Source organism: Cornus florida, unplaced genomic scaffold (genome assembly GCF_030987335.1).
Source record: "Cornus florida cultivar Cherokee Brave unplaced genomic scaffold, ASM3098733v1 CherokeeBrave_3.0.0_Hap2_Chr07, whole genome shotgun sequence".
Lineage (NCBI taxonomy): Eukaryota > Viridiplantae > Streptophyta > Magnoliopsida > Cornales > Cornaceae > Cornus > Cornus florida.
The window spans coordinates 18411787-18431288 of record NW_026775577.1 but is presented as its reverse complement, the minus strand read 5'-3'; the positions used below and the strand labels follow the sequence as shown (position 1 = coordinate 18431288).

At 33.1% G+C, this 19502-nt stretch overlaps 1 protein-coding gene across 1 annotated transcript; it reads left to right on the top strand.

The window, feature by feature from the left end:
- Positions 1 to 2935: 2935 nt before the first annotated feature.
- LOC132266663 (jacalin-related lectin 34-like) lies at positions 2936 to 4956 on the top strand. Its single transcript, XM_059767596.1, has 2 exons — positions 2936 to 3083; positions 4072 to 4956. Exon 2 carries the CDS (start codon positions 4082 to 4084, stop codon positions 4637 to 4639), a length of 558 nt encoding a protein of 185 aa, XP_059623579.1. The 5' UTR covers positions 2936 to 3083; positions 4072 to 4081; the 3' UTR covers positions 4640 to 4956.
- The last annotated feature ends 14546 nt before the right edge of the window (positions 4957 to 19502 follow it).

The window sequence follows — 19502 nt, the reverse complement described above, 5'->3', positions numbered from 1 at the left end:
GATGGTATTACATTCAATTTATAGAATAATATCTAGCTAAAATAGGTAACTAAATATACAATAATCGGGAAACTAATTACCTACCAATTAGTCCTAAATCAAGGAGTAAATAATTCAACCCTACAGTTGTACAATCTGTATAATCCTGGATTACAAGCGGTAAAATGTCAACAAGGCTGAGTCGAAATTCATTGTACTTTGTTTCATATATAGTAGATTGTTTCGCTCGAGATCGCATGAAAGCTTTCGAGATTTTTTCAATTGGCTTTCCTTGCTAAAATTCCTCTCAAACTTTACTTTTCTTACATTTATTTTTTATTCGTCGGTTGATTGGTTTGTTTTAATTCGGTAAAATTAATTCAAGTAAAAGTTTGGGTAAAACATCACGTCACATTTATTCACTCCCTTTAACTGTTTTTAAAATCCAAATTACGTCCACAATCTTCGCACAACGCAACTCACAAATTACATGGATCTATCCTTAGGTTTGAGCAAATTACACATCGATTGAGCGTTTGACTTTTATTACTTTGACTTCCCCTAAAAGTAAGAAATGCGTTTCATATCCTTATCTAAATAAATAATAGTTTAATAAAAAAAATTATCAAATAAAAAGACTCTATTACCTTTTTTTTTTTCTTCTTTATCTTGTAAACACTATATTATCTTACCTTTTTTTAAGAAAAACACCTAATCAAAGATTATTGGGATCTTTTAATATAAAGAAAAGATGACTTAGTCATTTTTAAAATTTTTGTTACTGACAAAAATGTCCAACCCTCAAAAGATGTTAATTTAATTTACCCTTAATTTTATGTTTATACTTATTCTAAGTTATGTTTATACTTATTCTAAGTTGTACTTGCTTGATATGCCTAGTTGATTGATCTTGGACTGTTTGTCTGGTTCCTTGTTTTGGGAGTTTGCTCTTAAGTTTGTAATGTTATGTCACCTTTCAGATTGTCCAAGGCAAATTTGTTCACTTGTATAGGTAGATGTCTTAGAAAAATAAACTTATTCAAAAGAGAGTGATTGTGAAGACATTATTTTACATTGTCATATTATAACTATTTTTTGTTTAAATAAAATGATTAACAATAAATATGAAAACCCTTTAAAAAATTTATTTAGTTAATTATATGATATTTAAAACGTTTAGTACATACTACATATATTATACTATTCAACTGGAAAAAAAAAAAAAAAAATATAGATTATATTTTTTTGTTAATTTTCAGACAAAAAATATAAATATTTTCTGTCAATGTAGATTATATTATGGCTAAATGTCATTCATCTATACGGGTATGATTAGAAATTAAATTTTGGCATTATTTTTACAAAGTAAATTAGCTCCAATTGATTGAATTTGCAAGAGAGATATTTTTTTTAATTAATTTTTTATCTTTTAGAGTTCGCGCGATGCCTTCTGGATGACAAGGTAATTCGTCTTCCTCACGTGGGGGCATATGATCATGATCGGGATGGTTCGATAATGTTGTAAAGTGAAGAACAATGGAAGGGCATGGACTAGAGAGACCAAATTATCCCCTTTTTTTTTTTTTTTTTTTTTTTTTTTTTTTTTCTGATGCATAGAGAACAAATTATCTTGACATGGTTCATTCATCATCAAAGCTTTATAGAGCATATAGAATTTGAAACTTTTATATTTTTTTTAATTTTTTTGGCCTTTTGAAACTTTTATTCAGTCATTGCTTTATTCATTTTGTGTTGCTTTTTATGCGCCAAATGTCAAATTAGTCATGAACATGGAAAGGGAGAAAAAGATTCAGGTCAAAATTTGTGGCTCGTCGTATCAATAACTGTAGCAAAGTAAATAAATTATATCAATGAAATTAATGTGATGCTAGAGAATAATTGAAAGGTGGGGTCCTGAACTTGATTCTCCAATTTTTAAATCAGTCTTTAAAGTAATTTATTAAAATTAAAATTGACATGTGTCGAAATTTGGAATGTGGTGGATATATCCAGATCTGTGTGCACAAAAGAGAGTGAAGATATGAATACCTATATATATATTTTTTCTAAAATTGACATTATGATTATTATATATAATTCATAAGTGCAATGGACACTTTTTAATATAAGATTAAAAAGAAGATTATGAACAAATAAGTTTATGATTTATTAACTTCATTTTCCTCTATTACATATAGTTTATGATTTATTAACTTCATTTTCCACTATTATGCATATTTACATCTTAAAAAAATAATATTCTATATTTGATGTGAGTGGAGATTAACGTTATAATGGCACGAGTGATAAAATCAACTAATATTATCATAATGCCAACACTCAATTCACATAAAAACAGGCTTCATATCATGGCGAGCAAGGGTGGACCTATAAGAATATATTAATTTTTATTAAAATGGTCCATGCACCAAGTATGAAATGGTTCAAAACCACTTCATAATTTCTCCCATACACATAATAATTTCTCGTGTTTGTGAATGTGCTAAAGATCAAATTTGCACGAAAGTTCAGCACTAGGAACAGTAAGTTTCAGTCATAATAAATGAGGCAATTAATCAAAGCTTGACTTGCCCACAGATTTACTTGAAGGAGCTTAATTCGTACATTAACCTTTTGGTGTGGCTCTTTAAAGGAGTTACAGGTTGCCAAATTGATTCGGTACTAGTGCAAGTTGTGGAAGCTGACCTGACCAGACCAGTGCCAGTACACAAGTGTTCAATCGCTTTTCTTAGCCGTTGAAATTCCATTTCCTTCAGGTCTAAGAATAAATCAAATAAAAAGCACATTTGGACCTTACATTTTGAATAGAATATATTCCTTTTTTCATTGGCTACTAGATGATGCATGCATTAGTCACTCATGCATGCATGCATGCACATATTAATTCTCTATAAATAGATATCTTGGAACCAAGAATTTGCATGCAGAGGTTGGTTTTGAGAGAGGAAGAGAGGCCTTACATGAAGATAAGAGTCTTGTTTGGTAGCCAAGGATGACTTGCCTGCTACCACCCAAGGTGTGTGTTTGTGTGTGCTTTGAAGCCTTGTTTGGTTCCCAGGCAGTCAACTTGGCTAGTCTGACAGGTTCTTCTCTCTCATGCTAGGCCTTCTCTTCTTCCATATATATATGTCCCTGATGGAAATTAGCTTGACATTATCCATAGTGCAACAGGCAAATGTGTGTGTTTTCAGATAACTATTGCCAAGGGAGATTAATTATTACTATCTAGATGAATTGTTTTCATATATATATGATATCATGTTTGTTTATTTCAAATCTTTTCTACACACACATAGATAGATAGATAGATATATTTGGTTAAATAAGCCCTTTTCAATATTAATGAACAACATAATAAGTTTAGTCCAGCTTAACATGTAGTATCTTTTATAATGCTAAGTCTTGAATCAATCACCTGATAACTATGCAACACATCAAGTGCGTTACAAATTAAGTTCATAAGTATTATACATAAGACCATAAAGTTGACTCTCATACTTTATTATTAATTTTGACTCTCATTCTTGCATCTAGAATCGAAATTTGTTTATTTTTTTAAATAAAAAATGTAACACATTACTTCAAAAATATTATAATGGATGCATTGATATTGATGTACACATTCATATTATTGCTGCACATGATTACATCGACACATACGGTAATATTATCAGACAAATAAATTATAAAATATATCACCTTTTCATTATTCTTGTATCCCTAATTTAATTAAGATATTCTCAATTTATTTGGATGACAAATTACTGTCATACCCATGTCTGACCTAGAGATCCCGGTTCCTCGCATTTGAACACCTAAGTAATGACTAGTGTCATCCCAAGACCACGTTACAAGACACGTGTCATCCAAAACCTGCCACGTACACCAACCTCCAAATTTAACGTGTCACCACCTTGTTTCACGTTGCATGCAGATTGAACTTATCCTTATCCACCACCTTTGCATGCCTATATATATAAGCTCAAATCAACATCGATCTCTCTTCATCAACTCTCTTATTCTATGTTTCAATCCAATTTTCAATTGACTCATATATTACAAGTTTTTCAGGTCTGAAGCTATGGCACAGTACGGTGACCAGTACAACAAACCAGGTCGCCTAATCGACGAATTCGGAGACCAGCACGCCGGACAACAAGGCCGCCCAACCGACGAATATCAAGACCCCTACTACGACAGACCCGGCCTCCAATGTGAAGATATTCAGTACAAAGCTACTGGCACCACCGGAGCCTACACCACCGCCACCGGAACAACCGGCACTACCGGTGCATACGGAGCAGCCACCGGGAGGACCTACGTTCCTGGCACCAGAATATCTGGTCCTACTGGTGCATATGATGCTGGTCTAGGCGGAGGAGCACATGATACCGGCGCTAGGGGTGCATATGATCCTACGGCTATGTATGAAAGTACTACAGGTGGAGCGTTCGACACCGGAGCAACTGGCGCCACTGGCATTTATGGTGGTCCCGGAGGTGACACTAGAGCAGCAACCGGTCCGGGCACACATGGCACCGGAGCTGGCACGAGGGCAGCTGGTACGGGCACCGGACAAAGAGGCACTGAGGAGGACCCACGCTTCGGTGGTGAGCACCGGAGAAGAAATGATATGTGATGCTAGGAAGGTTGGAGTGGGCAACTTTAGGTGTCTTTGATATATGTAGTAGTTTATATGTATGTCTTGTGTTGGGTTTAAATATATATATATATATAATATAATATATAGTTTATATGTGTGTATATATATGTATGCTTGTTTCTAGGTGAAAGGAGTGAGCAGTCTGGGGTGTTACGTGAAAATATGGAGTCTAATGAATAAGCATCGCTAAGTTTTATGTTTGCGGTGGTTTATACAGTGTATTATAAAGTGTTATGGGTTTATATATAGTTTGTGATATGAAGTGTTATTTGTTCTTTTGAGTACTACATAAATATTTGCTGTTGGTTGAATTTTGTTTTTTATTTTTTGTCTTTATTTTTCCTTATATTTCACTATGTGCAATATGTTTTTATTATTATTATTATTATTATTATTGGCAGCTCAAGCAACCGTGTGTGCACGGTAAAAATATTTACAGCGCCCAAACAAAAAAAAAAAAAAAAAAATTACAGTACTCACCTAAAGGCCCAAAAAGTAAATAAACTTGGGAACAAAAAGAGAATCACAATCGGTGATTGGGCATAGCCCAAAGAAAAAATTACAGACCTGAAGGCCCAAAAGGATATAATCTTTTGGCCCAACTCAGAAAACAACATGTGAAGTAACGGCTATTTGAGATTATAACCGTTACAACGGCCATCTCCATTTCTCGCAGTAACCAAGAGTTAATTTTTAACGAACAATGAACATCAATAACATCAATTCCAAGTTGATCATGGAAAGCCTGGCTTTTTGGTTCTTCAAAGAAAGAAAACATTGAAATAAAAGTGCTTTCTAGTACCATATATACAGACCAGATTTAAAACATGCATTCAGATTAGAATTAATGAAACTCAACTTTCTCATGGTTTATTTGACTACTCCAAGTTCAATAAGATGAGATCAACGACAAGAGAATGATTTTGGTCGGAATCTATGGATGATTTCGGTCCGAATCTATGAATTCCGATGAGAAGCCAAAATTAAAATATAGATTCCGGCCAAAAATCCAACCAACTGACAACTGCTCGGTCAATGCCGGATGGGAGGGAAAAAAAATTGGGGAGAAGATTTTCCATGAGTCCAAAATTGCATAATTGTACTAACTTACAAACATAAGAAGATTAATAAATAGGGTTATTCTTGTCAAAACCCCCTATGTGTGTGTGTGTGTGTGTATATATATATATGAGAGGGAAGAAAGAAAAAAAGAGTCCCAACCAAATTTGTTGAGAGAACTTAATACTACACAATCTCGGTAGGTCAAAAATGTAAATTTACCCCAATCCATTATGCTCAAATGTTAAACTTGGAGCTTTCTGGATTACTGCTCCAACTTCTATTTACATGATGAAAACCTGGAGGGTGATTTGTGTAATTTGCCTATTTGTCTTAAATTTTCAAATTAAAACTTCCAGTACATGGATTTTATTCATGGTTTTGGAGAAAGTTAATGCAGAACAGACGCCTGGCACAATCACTTATCAAACACAGAATCAACAATGAGAGTGACACAATGGTATTTTTTGATAGTTAGCGACCATGTGGTCTTCTATATCAGGTATTATCTACTAACTCTAATGCACAGACAAGGATAGACTATCAACAGACAACAAACATATTAGATTGTCTGACCATTCACTGGCACAAATTGGCATTATCGAATCTTCAGAAACAAATCCCTTCCTCCTCGATCTTTAAACTTTGAAGTCCATTATCGAATCTGTGTGACTTCGGCTGTTCTCAATCGATCGATCAATAGGAGCAACTGTCCCTATGCAGCAACAATTGTCAGTGAATGGAACCTGCCAAAATCCTTTTTTGATCCTACTCAAACAAACCATTTCTTCACATTCTATCGACCCTCCGACTCATGGCTAAGTTGACTTTTACTCTGATATCACTTTGTTAGAAATATGTGGGATAGACACAGAACACTCAATATTTAGGAAGAGAAGAGGACATAGAGGAATACTTGAAAATTTATTTTATTCCACTTCTACTAGCTTATCTTATTCTCATATAAAATTGTTAGAGTACATGATTATATAGCCCTTAAGATTGAACATATATATATCTATCAATTGCATGTAAATGCTCATAACTCTCATTTCTCCCCCTAACATAATCTTTGATAGGCATAACTCCCACTAACATAATATTTATTAGGCTCAACTCTCATAACTCTTGATTTTACATGACTTTCAACATCACACCAACTCTTACTAAAATAATTTACTACCCATGCTAAATTCACACATGCATCATGGATACAAAATACTTGAAAATACTAAATATTAAAATCAAGTTTATTTTCCAACAGGCTCATTCGTCTTGCACTCAATATTGGTCACGGTCGCGATGTATTCAAAGGCTCATAGTTGGTAGTTAATTGATGTAGTTGGGCCATTGGGCCCGATTGGAATGAACTAAATGCTTATTTTACCGTATGGGTTTTGGACTCCACCTTTGAAAACTGGGGCTGTTCTAATATTATTGGGGCCTGGGGTATACCATATACCCATGTTTTTATATAATTATTTTACTTTCTCGGTATAAATTCACATTTACTTACCAAGAAAAAAAAAAAAAAAAAAAAAAAAACCCTTTGTACAACATTTTAATTAAATTTTGAGCAAATATGTAATTATTTTTACTTTCTCTATATAAATTCACATTTACTCACACACACACAACAAAAAAAAAAAAAAAAAACCTTGGTACAACATTTTTATTAAATTTTGAGCAAATGGGTCCGTGATTTTACTATTTCGGATGAATTTGACGACATGGATGTGCTGACTTTAGCAAGTGAATTAATCTATAAGACAGATAACTAATGGTAAGCAGTACAAATGAATGTTGAGCGAACATGCGATGTTGCAAGTAGTGAGAGTATCAAATCCTTTAAGGCGGGTCAAGACTCACTCATACCAACTTGGTCGAGCCCTCATCCCCAGTACGCGATCAACATGATCGACATTGACATGGAAAGCTCACGATTGGAGTGAACAACACTCTACTAGTGCCCTAAAAAGAATATATATTTGTGGTAAAAGGGCACTTGCAAAATTAATTATTTTTTGCCCACATACCCCTTCTAAGACACTTGATTTGAATTTCTGATTGGGTATATGTTTTTTTGAAGTTGGTTTTAATTAATCAGAGGAAATATGTATGAGTTACAATGTGTTTGTTTAAAATAGAGAGGTGATGTGTTAGTTTGTCATTACTTCTGTAAGTATAATTTGGAACAATTTGCATATTTTTGGTGGAATGAAACTGTTCACTTTAGAAGGAAATATATATATATATTTATAGTATATATTATTTAAGGTACGTGTGTATATTTGAGGTAAAAAAGGACATATGCGTGTGTAAGTCAGTAAAATGATAAATAAAGCTCACATCTTTCATGTATTTATTGATGTATCACATGATAATGGTTTAGGATCAACGGTTCAGAGATTATATAATATCGAGTAATTTTTAGTGTAACGTAAAAAATGATGGATTCCAGAGCTGAGGTGAATGCATTTTATACAATGTGAATGCTTAATTCTTATTGATTTTACCTTACGAAAAAAATCTAGAATACTATTTACCTAATCATATCAAAACTTTTACACATTGTGACCCCACATTTTAAAGAGATCGAATATATTCCATTCCTTGATGGGAAGATATACTTGATCGATGTTGTGATGAGAGGTGGAAAAGGAAAGAGAAAAGGGTTGACTATGGAATGGGCAAATTGATAAAGAAGCTAGATTTTATCCGAATATATATATCTCATATATGCATGTACGTCTATTATATATGTTCTCTAATTGGCTATAAATATAGAGCCTTGGAACCAAACATTTGCATCTGATCTCTACAACCTATATAGATTTGCGAGAGGAAGAAAGGTCTTACATGAAGATAAGAGTCTTGTTTGGTAGCCAAGGATGATTTGCCTGCTACCACCCAAGCAAACTCACAATCACACACACACACACACACACATATATATATGTATGTATGTATGTATGCATATTATATACATGCATTTTGAGCCCTTGTGTGGTTCCCACGCAAGTCACCTTGACTAAACTGACAGGCTCTTCTCCCTCATGCTAGGCCTTTCCTTCTAAAAAGTCTTCAATCCGTCAAGTGGAATCAATCACCAATGTATTGGAGGGATGCTTCTTACACGGGTACGTGGATTAATCGGGTAAAATCCTCCAACATTCCGGTTATTAAAACTATAAAATAGCTTTTTTCCGCCAGATAAAATTTAAGTACACTACGATCATGATTTAGTTATTTGCGTTGATTCATTTTGCAACAATTTTATCGAAGTTATATGATTTTGCAAATCTAGAGTACTAAAGATCAACTATATATATATATTCACAGTTTAAACTACCGTTTGAAATCCAAGTCAAACTATGCAGGATACGAGGGTAGATTTTTAATTGTTGAAATTAAAACTATAAAACATTTTTGTCCAAAATCCAGACAAGGTATATATATTGTCTGTGTTCGTATATTGTACGTATATACACACATAGATACACTTAGTCACTTAGACTGGGATCAAATTAAAGTTAGAACAATACTTCGCATGCACTAGAGTAGGTAGGTATCAGTTTGATATATCCACGATTATTTTTCTTTCTTTATTTATTTATTTCATTATCAAAAGACATGTAGTCTAATGAGATCATGACACGTGAAAATTACAATAAAAAAAAATAATAAATAAAATTACACATGTAGTGGCGGTGAAATGTATCCTCTTGCTTTTCCTTGTAACACTGCCACGTAAACACAAATCCTAACGTGTCAGCAGAAATTACTTCTCACATGACACGTGTAGTTCTCACGTGACATGCAGCTTGACAATACTATACTACCTTTATAGTCATATCAGATAGTTATAAACCAGCGTTCAACTTTTCTTCTCAATTTAGTTTTTGAGTTTAATTTTAGGGTTTTGAAGGTATGGCACAATACAGAGGCCAGTATGGCAAACCGATTCGCCAATCTATTGTACGGAAACCCGGTTCACGATACCTAACCAATGAATATGGCAAACCGGTTGATGAATAGTTGGGATTTATATGCCTTGGCATAGCAAATTCTTATTTGGATTAAAGTGACATATGTTCCTAACGTTTATGAAATATTTATATTTTTATACAATTAGTGAATTCAATGCATTATGTTTCGATTCATTATAGAATTGATAGTGTCCACTTGATTACAAGAGATATTTATATATGTATGTAATGACGATCAATACATGAATATAAATAGTAATCATAAATGGTTCATAGTCGGTAATTATGGATGGACTCATAATTAATTAAGACTTAAACTGAATCCGCGTTAGGTTGAGATATATTGCGAGAGCCGTCGTATACAATTGCTCCCTATCACCGTCATGGCATTTGACTCTTAAGTATGAGAAAATTATAAACTCTTTTATTAATTAATAATTACTTTGATTTGTTCGGCGGATTCTTCGTGATCCTTAGATCGACACTTTGGGTAGTTATGTAATTAATAGTTAGAGGGTTATATTTTCATTATTTGCATCATTGCTACTTGTATTTATTTTGTGTTGATTATGGTTGATCACAAAGTAAATTCGAAAGCCTTCGTATGTTTTTTAGACAAAATGATTTATTATATATTTATTTATTTAAATTATTATTTTTGTCAAACAAATGTTTTATTGTGATCGAGCCAGAAATAATCAATGGTACCAAAATATATATATTAATTAAGTAGTCGGATTGATGGCTTTATTTATCCGATAACTAATTATGCATAGAGGGGTCAAAGTGCAATATTGACTTAGTGGTTAGTTATTATTTAATTGGAGTTTAATTAATTTCTTTTAGTGGAGTAGAAATTAATTTATGAATTAATTGAATTGGGTTTATGGACCGGGCCAATTATTAATTCATTATAGCCAATAAAATAATAGGCCCAATGGATTCTCACTCATAGCCCAACTTGATATTGGAATCCTATTAGATTTGAGACATGTGAATTAGAAATTAAGAAGGATTTGTTGTTTCCTTTTCTTTATCTTTTTGTTGCCTATAAATATACATGGTCTATGTATATTTTTGGGGTGTGATTTTTGAAAGAAGGAAAAAGGAATAAATTTTCTCTCTCTAGAAAATTAGGGTTAGCGTTCTCATCTAATGGAGGCTCCCACAAGTCTAGTTTTCCAAGGTCATTCATGGAGGCTTATGAGTGATTCCTAAAGGCAAGACTATTACCAAGAAGATGGAGATCCGTGGAAAAGGAGTCTAACAAAAGGGATTTACAATAAGTGAGAACATTCACTTTAGAGGAGAGATCTAAGGTTTACTCAAACCTTGATGTAAGTATTCAATCTTTTAATTGAATGATACATCATATTTTATTTTTGCATTAAACTTGTCTCTATGTAATGAATCAAGATCTATGAATTAAAATTCCTCGAAAAGTTTTTAAAATTAGCACGTTTCCTAACAGTGGTATCAGAGCATGGTTTGATTCATTACTAGAGATCATGTTTTTATCAAAATCATCATCATGGATCCAAATTATATATATATATATTGATGTATGATTTAATATGTTGATACATGATGATGTATGTATAATTGTGAATGGATGATGATGTATGTTTGGGCCATGGATGAAGCTTATAGGTTAATTAAATGTAATTTTATCTTTGAATGACTGTAATTAAGGCTTTGATTTAGCCGTTTGAAAGTTCAATGATGTAATTTAATTTTGCCATTGTATTTCAAATTGTAAATATTTTTAAAGCCATGTAATATTCATCAAAGGTTGCTATGAAGATTCAAGAAGGTCCAAGAGGGTTAAATTATGCTTCAGTAATTTTCTAGAATTTTTCCAGAATTTTTCGGATTTTTTCTGGAATTTTTGGGCTTAATTTAATTTTCTGGAATTTTTAAAATTATTTTTTTAAAATTATCGGTGATTATCCGGCGATGGAGCGTCGTCGGCGACAAGGGCAGTGCCGGAAGGAATGTTAGATGATTCAGTGCTTCGCGATCCACCAGAAGTAGGTGCAACCACATATAGAAGCCAATGATTGTAATCAACATGAGAGAAATAATCCTGTGTAGTGCAACTGTGGTGCAATCGGCCAAATTGAAGCTGAAGGAATTACTGGCGCGTGAGGAGCACGCGCCAGTCAAGTTGAAAAGGTCAACTACCTGGCGCGTGAGGAACACGCGCCAGGTAAAGCAAGCATCTTCCACGCGCGTGTGTAGGCGCGTGGAAGAGCGTCCATGCGCGTGCCATGAGCTGCAGCGCCTTCCAGGCACGTGCAAGCGCATGGGGGCGCGTGGGGGCGCGTGCCTTCACCTGGTGCATGCCCCAGGCGCTTGTGAGCGCATGTGGGGCCCTCCGGGTGCGTTCCAAGTGCTGTTTTGCTTCTCCTAGCGCGTACCAGCTCTCTACAGGTGTTGACAAGCCGTTGATGGACGCCCGTACAACAAGAATAGTATTTAAATGTTAAAAGTTGAATCCATTGGTCATTTAAATTGTTTCTGTCTGTTATTTATTTATTTAATTGATGCATGAAATAAATAATTGTTTATTATTATTATTCATGCATTGGATCCATGATATTTAATTAAATGACTTGATTTATATTAATTAAATTATGAAAATTAATTGAATTTTGATTACTAATTAATTTGAGAGCACTTATTGGGAAACGAAAAATTATTTTTTGTAAATTATTTTTAAAGTGTGCTTCAAATTAAATATTAGTGAATCATTTAAAGTCCAAATATTTTCTAAATTTAATTGGATTAAAATCAAGACGTTTAGCATGCATCATATCATGTATTTGAATAAAATGAAAACCCTAATTATGAATGATTAAAAAAAAAAAAATTGAGTAGGAGCGGGGATTTTTATATATTGCCCCATGGCCTTCGTTATTAACACCATTGTAATTAGGTCTTCAAAAAATAAGGCCCCACGCATGATTTGAAGAGTCTTAATATTACAAGAATGGTTATCTCATAAAAATAATAATATTAAATGTTCATTGTAATTAGATCTTTAAAAATAAGGCCCTACGCATGATTTAAAGAGTCTAGATTATAATGACAAGATATTTAATGTTTTATTTTTTATTAGAGCTTTAATAACATTATACACTCAATCTAAAATCAATAGTGTTAGCTCCCCAACGGAGTGGTCTACACTAGGTGATTTTAGAAAGGCTAAACATAATCGGGAATCATTTCATATAGATAGACAAGGCATTGTCTTAAGATATACGAAGATGATGGGATTTGCCCACCAATAACAATAATGAACTTCGCCAACCGAATAAGTTATTGGCGTATTGATTATCCGATTTTTCATGCAGTGGTTAAGGGACCCACATATTATTATTTTAATGGAAGTGCTCATCAAATAGCAAATGAATCCTAACAATAGTAATAATGAACTCCTCCATCAGGATAAGTTATTGACATATTGATTGGTTGATTTATTATACTACAGGGTTGAGGGACTCGCATTAATTAAAAGAGATTGTTTACTAATAATGATAATGATCTCTTGTTCGATTGAGATTTATTATATTATGTGGTAAACAAACTCATTTTAATTTTAAATATGCATGACAGTATTAATAATTCACCTTGCATATTGTATGAATGCATTTATATTAAGATTAATTATGTCTAATCCAGTTTATCTGCTTGCTTACATATTCAATGTAATTGGACCTCATTAATATTGACTGGGAAAGGAACTTAGATATTTTATTCATAACATAAGGGTACAAATGTATTTACTACTCCTAAATCTAATTCTTTTTACTTTAAAATACCCAAGAGAACATTAATGCTTTGAATAAGTGAAATAAGGCAAATGAGATGACTTGGTGCAATATTCTAGAGATTACCTCGAATACGCTCCAAAGCTAACATTTACATTATTTTATTTTCTTCAAGCATCATGTTAAATGTCAATAAGATGTTTTGGTGAGATTAGATAGAGAGTATGCTAAAGTACTATATCAGACTTGAATAGCATCAAGATAGCCTAAGGAACTCCAATATGAAATCGAATTTTGGAAAATGATTGTTTATTATTTAAAAAATTAACTGGAGATCAATAGGGCTGACTTGGGTGGTAAGTTTCAAGTTAACATGATTATTGCCTTGTTACCAAACTCGTTCGACTCTTTTAGAGTGAACTAAATAAGGAATCAGTTTGAGTTCATACTCGCTAATATTCTTATAGAATTGGTAACAAATGAAAGGATAATCAAATAGTATAAATATTCCTATCAATCTAATCTAGTCTATACTATCTTCTTCTAGGCCCAAGTGGAAGGGCAAAGTAAAAAAGAAGGATGATAATAGGACTAGGCTAGCACAAAACATGGGTATCCAAAAGGTTAAAGGGAATAAGGCAGTGTATGTTGAGGGCAAAGAAAACTGTTTCTTTTGTCGCTAACTAAGACACTAAAGGACAAACTGTCTAAGCAATGACGTGGCATAGGAAAATATATATTTAATCATTGAGTCATGTTATGTAGTTGTATCTATGAATTCCTGATGAATAGATTCTGGAGCCACTAAACATGTTTGCAATTCATTGCAAGGATTTCAAGAATCCAGAAGCCTCGATGATATGGAATATATTTGTACTTGACCTGATGTCAAGGTTGTAGCTAAGTCAGTGGGAGTATTACATCTGAAATTAGAGAGTATGAGGATATTAGTATTAGAGAATTATCTTTATGCACAGAGGTTAGATGCTATCTAATTTTTGTTTCACTTGTGGTTTATAAAAACTGTGTTGTTATTTTCTAAAACTGGTTTTATAAAATTGAATAGATATGCGATTGCTTCTGGTGCATTGAAAGATGGTTAATATACTATAATCACAAACTCTTAAGATTTGCAGGATGTAGAAACTAATGTTGCATATTCTAGATTGAATGTTAAGAGAAAATTTGTTATTCCTAACTCATTGTATTTTTTGGTGTCTATTTTTGGGTTGTAATCAATCAAAATGAGATTCAAAGATTGGTCAAAGAAGGTTTATTACCTAGTGAGGCAGAGGAGCCTAAACCAAACTTGTGAATCCTGTTTTGAAGGATAGATAACTCTTAGGGCTTAATCAGCCAGATGAAACAGACATAAAGGACAATTGGAGTCGGTACACACTGACACGTGTGGTCTTATGAACATCCAAGCAAGATTACTCACGTTTTGGATAAGTTTATCTAATGCAACACAAGTCTTAAACTCTTGGTATTTTCTGAGAAGGTTAAGACTGATGTGGAACACATATTAGGTAAACTTGTCAAGACACTTCGATCTGATCGAGGATATGAGTATGTCTTGGGATAGTGCAAAGACTATATGGTCAATGAGGGTATTATGTACCAGTTTTCCGCAATTGACGCTAAATGTATTTAGGTGTCAAATATGAATAACAGAATTCCACTTAACATGGTTAGATCTATGATCAGCTATGCTACATTATCTCTTTCATTTAAGAGTTTAGCGTTAATGACATCGATGCGCATTATGAATTGCATTCCATCTTAGTCTGTCTCAAGGATACCGTTGAGCTGTGTTTTTTTACTAAATATTAGTTTGAATCATATGCACATATGGGGTAGTCTTGCACATGTGCGCTTGATATGGACAAGTAAGTTGGAAGCAGATCATAGGCATGCTAGATTTGATAGCTACTCTAAATGTCACTAGGATGGATTATTTTATGATCTCAAAGATAAAAGTTGATTGTTTTCACTCACTGTTTATCTATAGGAGAATCATATTATGAATCACATACCTAGTAGCATAGTGTTAGAGAATATGGTATGAGTGCCAGATGTACCACATATGAACACACTTAGTATAGAGATTTAGAATTATAGATGAATTCCCTATTGATGCGTTAGCATCATCTAGTACACAGATTCCTTCATCGGTACATTGATGTAGTGGGAAAATAATTATCCAATCCGACAGAATCATGTTTTTAGGTGAGACCGTTATGGACATCCCTGTTAAACATGAGTTGGACCTAGTAAGCTACACGGAAGCGTGAACCGATATGGATACAGATCGTTTTGGCGAGTTACTATGAAATCAGAGTTGGAATCTATGTATTCTAATAAATTCTGAGATCTTGTAGAACTTTCTAGTAGGGTGATACCTATGGAAGGCAAGTTAATCTACAAAAAGATACCAGAAGATTTCTTAGTGAATAAATCATTAATGTACAAGGGAATGTCATTATTTTTCTTAATTCTATATATTGATGACATCCTACTCATTTATAATGACGTGGAAGTTTTGTCATCAATAAAAATGTAATTGTTCAATTACTTTTAAATAAAGGATTTTCAAGATGTAAGTTATATTCATAGGATCAAGCTTTTGCAAGATCAGGTTAAAAGGAAATTAGGCTTATCTTAATAATCCTACATTAATAAAGTTTTGACCAGGTTTGGTATGCATAACTCAAAGAATGAGTTCTTGCTTTATTGATATGGATGGCTCTCTCTAGTAAGTAGTTTTTCAAGACTATCAAAGGAGATTGAGCAAATGAGACTAGAATAATATGCTTCGGCATATGAGAGTCTCATATATGCCATGGTCTATACCAAACAGGACATCCGCTACATAGTAGGGATAGTCAGTAGAGATCAGTCCAATACTGGACTTGATAACTGGTCTGTTGTGAAAAATATCATTAAGTACCTAAGGAGGACTAAGGATATCATACTCATTTATGGATATGATGATATGGCCCTAGTCAGGTATGCTAGTTCTGATTTTCAATCAGAAGTAGATACTATGAGGTTCATGACTTAGTGTATGTTCACTTAATGGAATGGAAATCAGTTGGTAGATTGTTAAGCAGATTTCAACTGCTGACTCAAACCTGCAGGTGGAATATATTGCAGCATTAAGGCGGTATAGGAAGCCTATTGGTTTGATCTCACTGATTTAGAGGTTGTGGAGTATACTAGCCTGCCTATTGAGGTATGTTGCGACAATAGTGTAGAAGTAGTCCAAACCAATGACCCAAGGTTCTATAGAGGAACAAGATACACTGAGAGGAAGTATCATGTTCTACATGATATTGTCCGGCAAGAAAATGTACTTGTAGCTAGAACATTGCATTGGAACACAACTTTGTTGATCCATTATCAAAGGTGTCATTGATCAATAATTTTGATCATCATCTAGATAACATTGGAGTTAGGTGCAATTTGAATTGGCTATGAGGGCAAGTGGGAGCTGTTGGGATTTATATGCCCTGGCATGGCAAATTTCTATTTGGATTAAAGTGACATATGTTCCTAACGTTTATGAAATATTTATGTTTTTATACAATTGGTGAATTCAATGTATTATGTTTCGATTCATTATAGAATTGATAGTGTCCACTTGATTACAAGAGATATTTATATATATATGTGATGGCGATCAATACATGAATATAAATAGTAATCATAAATGGTTCATAGTCGGTAATTATGGATGGACTCATAATTAATTAAGACTTGAACTGAATCCGCGTTAGGTTGAGATATATTGCGAGAGCCGTCGTATGCAATTGCTTCCTATCACCGTCATGGCATTTGACTCTTAAGTATGAGAAAATTATAAACTCTTTTATTAATTAATAATTACTTTGATTTGTTCGGCGGATTCTTCGTGATCCTTAGATCGACACTTTGGGTAGTTATGTAATTAATAGTTAGATGGTTATATTTTCATTATTTGCATCATTGCTACTTGTATTTATTTTGTGTTGATTATGGTTGATCACAAAGTAAATTCGAAGGCCTTCATATGTTTTTTAGACAAAATGATTTATTATATATTTATTTATTTAAATTATTATTTTTGTCAAACAAATGTTTTATTGTGATCGAGTCAGAAATAATCAATGGTACCAAAATATATATATTAATTAAGTAGTCGGATTGATGGCTTTATTTATCCGATAACTAATTATGCATAAAGGGGTCAAAGTGCAATATTGACTTAGTGGTTATTTATTATTTAATTGAAGTTTAATTAATTTCTTTTAGTGAAGTAGAAATTAATTTATGAATTAATTGAATTGGGTCCATGGACCGGGCCAATTATTAATTCATTATAGCCAATAAAATAATAGGCCCAATGGATTCTCACTCATAGCCCAACTTGATATTGGAATCCTATTAGATTTGAGACATGTGAATTAGAAATTGAGAAGGATTTGTTGTTTCCTTTTCTTTATCTTTTTGTTGCCTATAAATATACATCGTCTATGTATATTTTTGGGGTGTGATTTTTGGAAGAAGGAAAAAGGAATAAATTTTCTCTCTCTAGAAAATTAGGGTTAGTGTTCTCATCTAATGGAGGCTCCAACAAGCCTAGTTTTCCAAGGTCATTCATGGAGGCTTATGAGTGATTTCTAAAGGTAAGACTATTACCAAGAAGATGGAGATCCGTGGAAAAGGAGTCTAACAAAAGGGATCTACAATAAGTGAGAACATTCACTTTAGAGGAGAGATCTAAGGTTTACTCAAATTTTGATGTAAGTATTCAATCTTTTAATTGAATGATACATCATATTTTATTTTTGTATTAAACTTGTCTCTATGTAATGAATCAAGATCTATGAATTAAAATCCCTCGAAAAGTTTTTAAAATTAGCACGTTTTCTAACATATGGCACACCGGATGATGTATACGGCAACCCAATTCGTCTACCTGCTTATGAATATGGCACACCGGTTGATGAATACAGCAACCCGATTCGCCTACCAACTGATGAATATGGCCGACTGGTTGATGAATACGACAACCCGATTCACCTACCTACTGATGAATATGGCAGACCGGTTGATGAATATGGTAACCCGATTCGCCTAACTGATGTATTTAGCAACCCGCTTCAACACACGGGTATGTACGGTGCCGGAGCTGACGTAGAAGGGCAGCGGCACCATCACGGTGGCATCCTTCATCGCTCCCGCAGCCCGGTTCAAGCTCGGTAATTTCTTCGTCATCTTTACTTTCGTATTCTACATATTTATATATAATAATTGTTAGAAACTTCCTTATATTATGTTATACTTTTGCAACTAAGCAGCTCGATTTAAATTTCATGCCAAACAAGCATTTATTTTACTTAAGAGTTTAAAATATTTTCCATGTCCATAGTTCACTATGTGATTTTAATTTTCAAAATAAAAAAAAATAAGAAATAATTTAATGAAATATTTTGTGTAAACACTGAGGCTCTATTTAGTTCAGTTTTTCGACAGCAATTTCTGTTTTTCAGAATTGAGAATCATATAATTGTACAAAAATATATATATGGTAAGATTTTATAGATAGTCATAGAAAACCATTTTAATTATTGACTTCTTGATATATATATATATATATATATATATATATATATATATATATATATATATATATATTTAAGAAGAAAAAAAACTGAACCAAGCAAGTCATTTCAAATGTTTGACACATTTCACTTGAGTAGCAGATGTATATTAATGGACTACAGTTCTTCATCTTTAACATCAAATTGAAATTAGAATAGTATAAGATTGTGTTTGGGTGTATGAAATTGAAGTCTTGAAATGGATGGAATTGAAGAAAATTTTGATTCAATTTTTTAAGTTGATTTTCTCCATTTTCACTAGCTAATTCCAATTTCAATTTCAAAGCTCCACCTCCATGTCTACCGAACATAGCATTAGAAGTTTGTGTGTTGATGTGTGTGTGTGTATATACGGAGTATATATATATGCGTG

What these genes read in the sequence shown, in the direction of transcription:
- LOC132266663 (XM_059767596.1), top strand. Translation starts at nt 4,082, where the DNA reads ATGGCACAGTACGGTGACCAGTACAACAAACCAGGTCGCCTAATCGAC.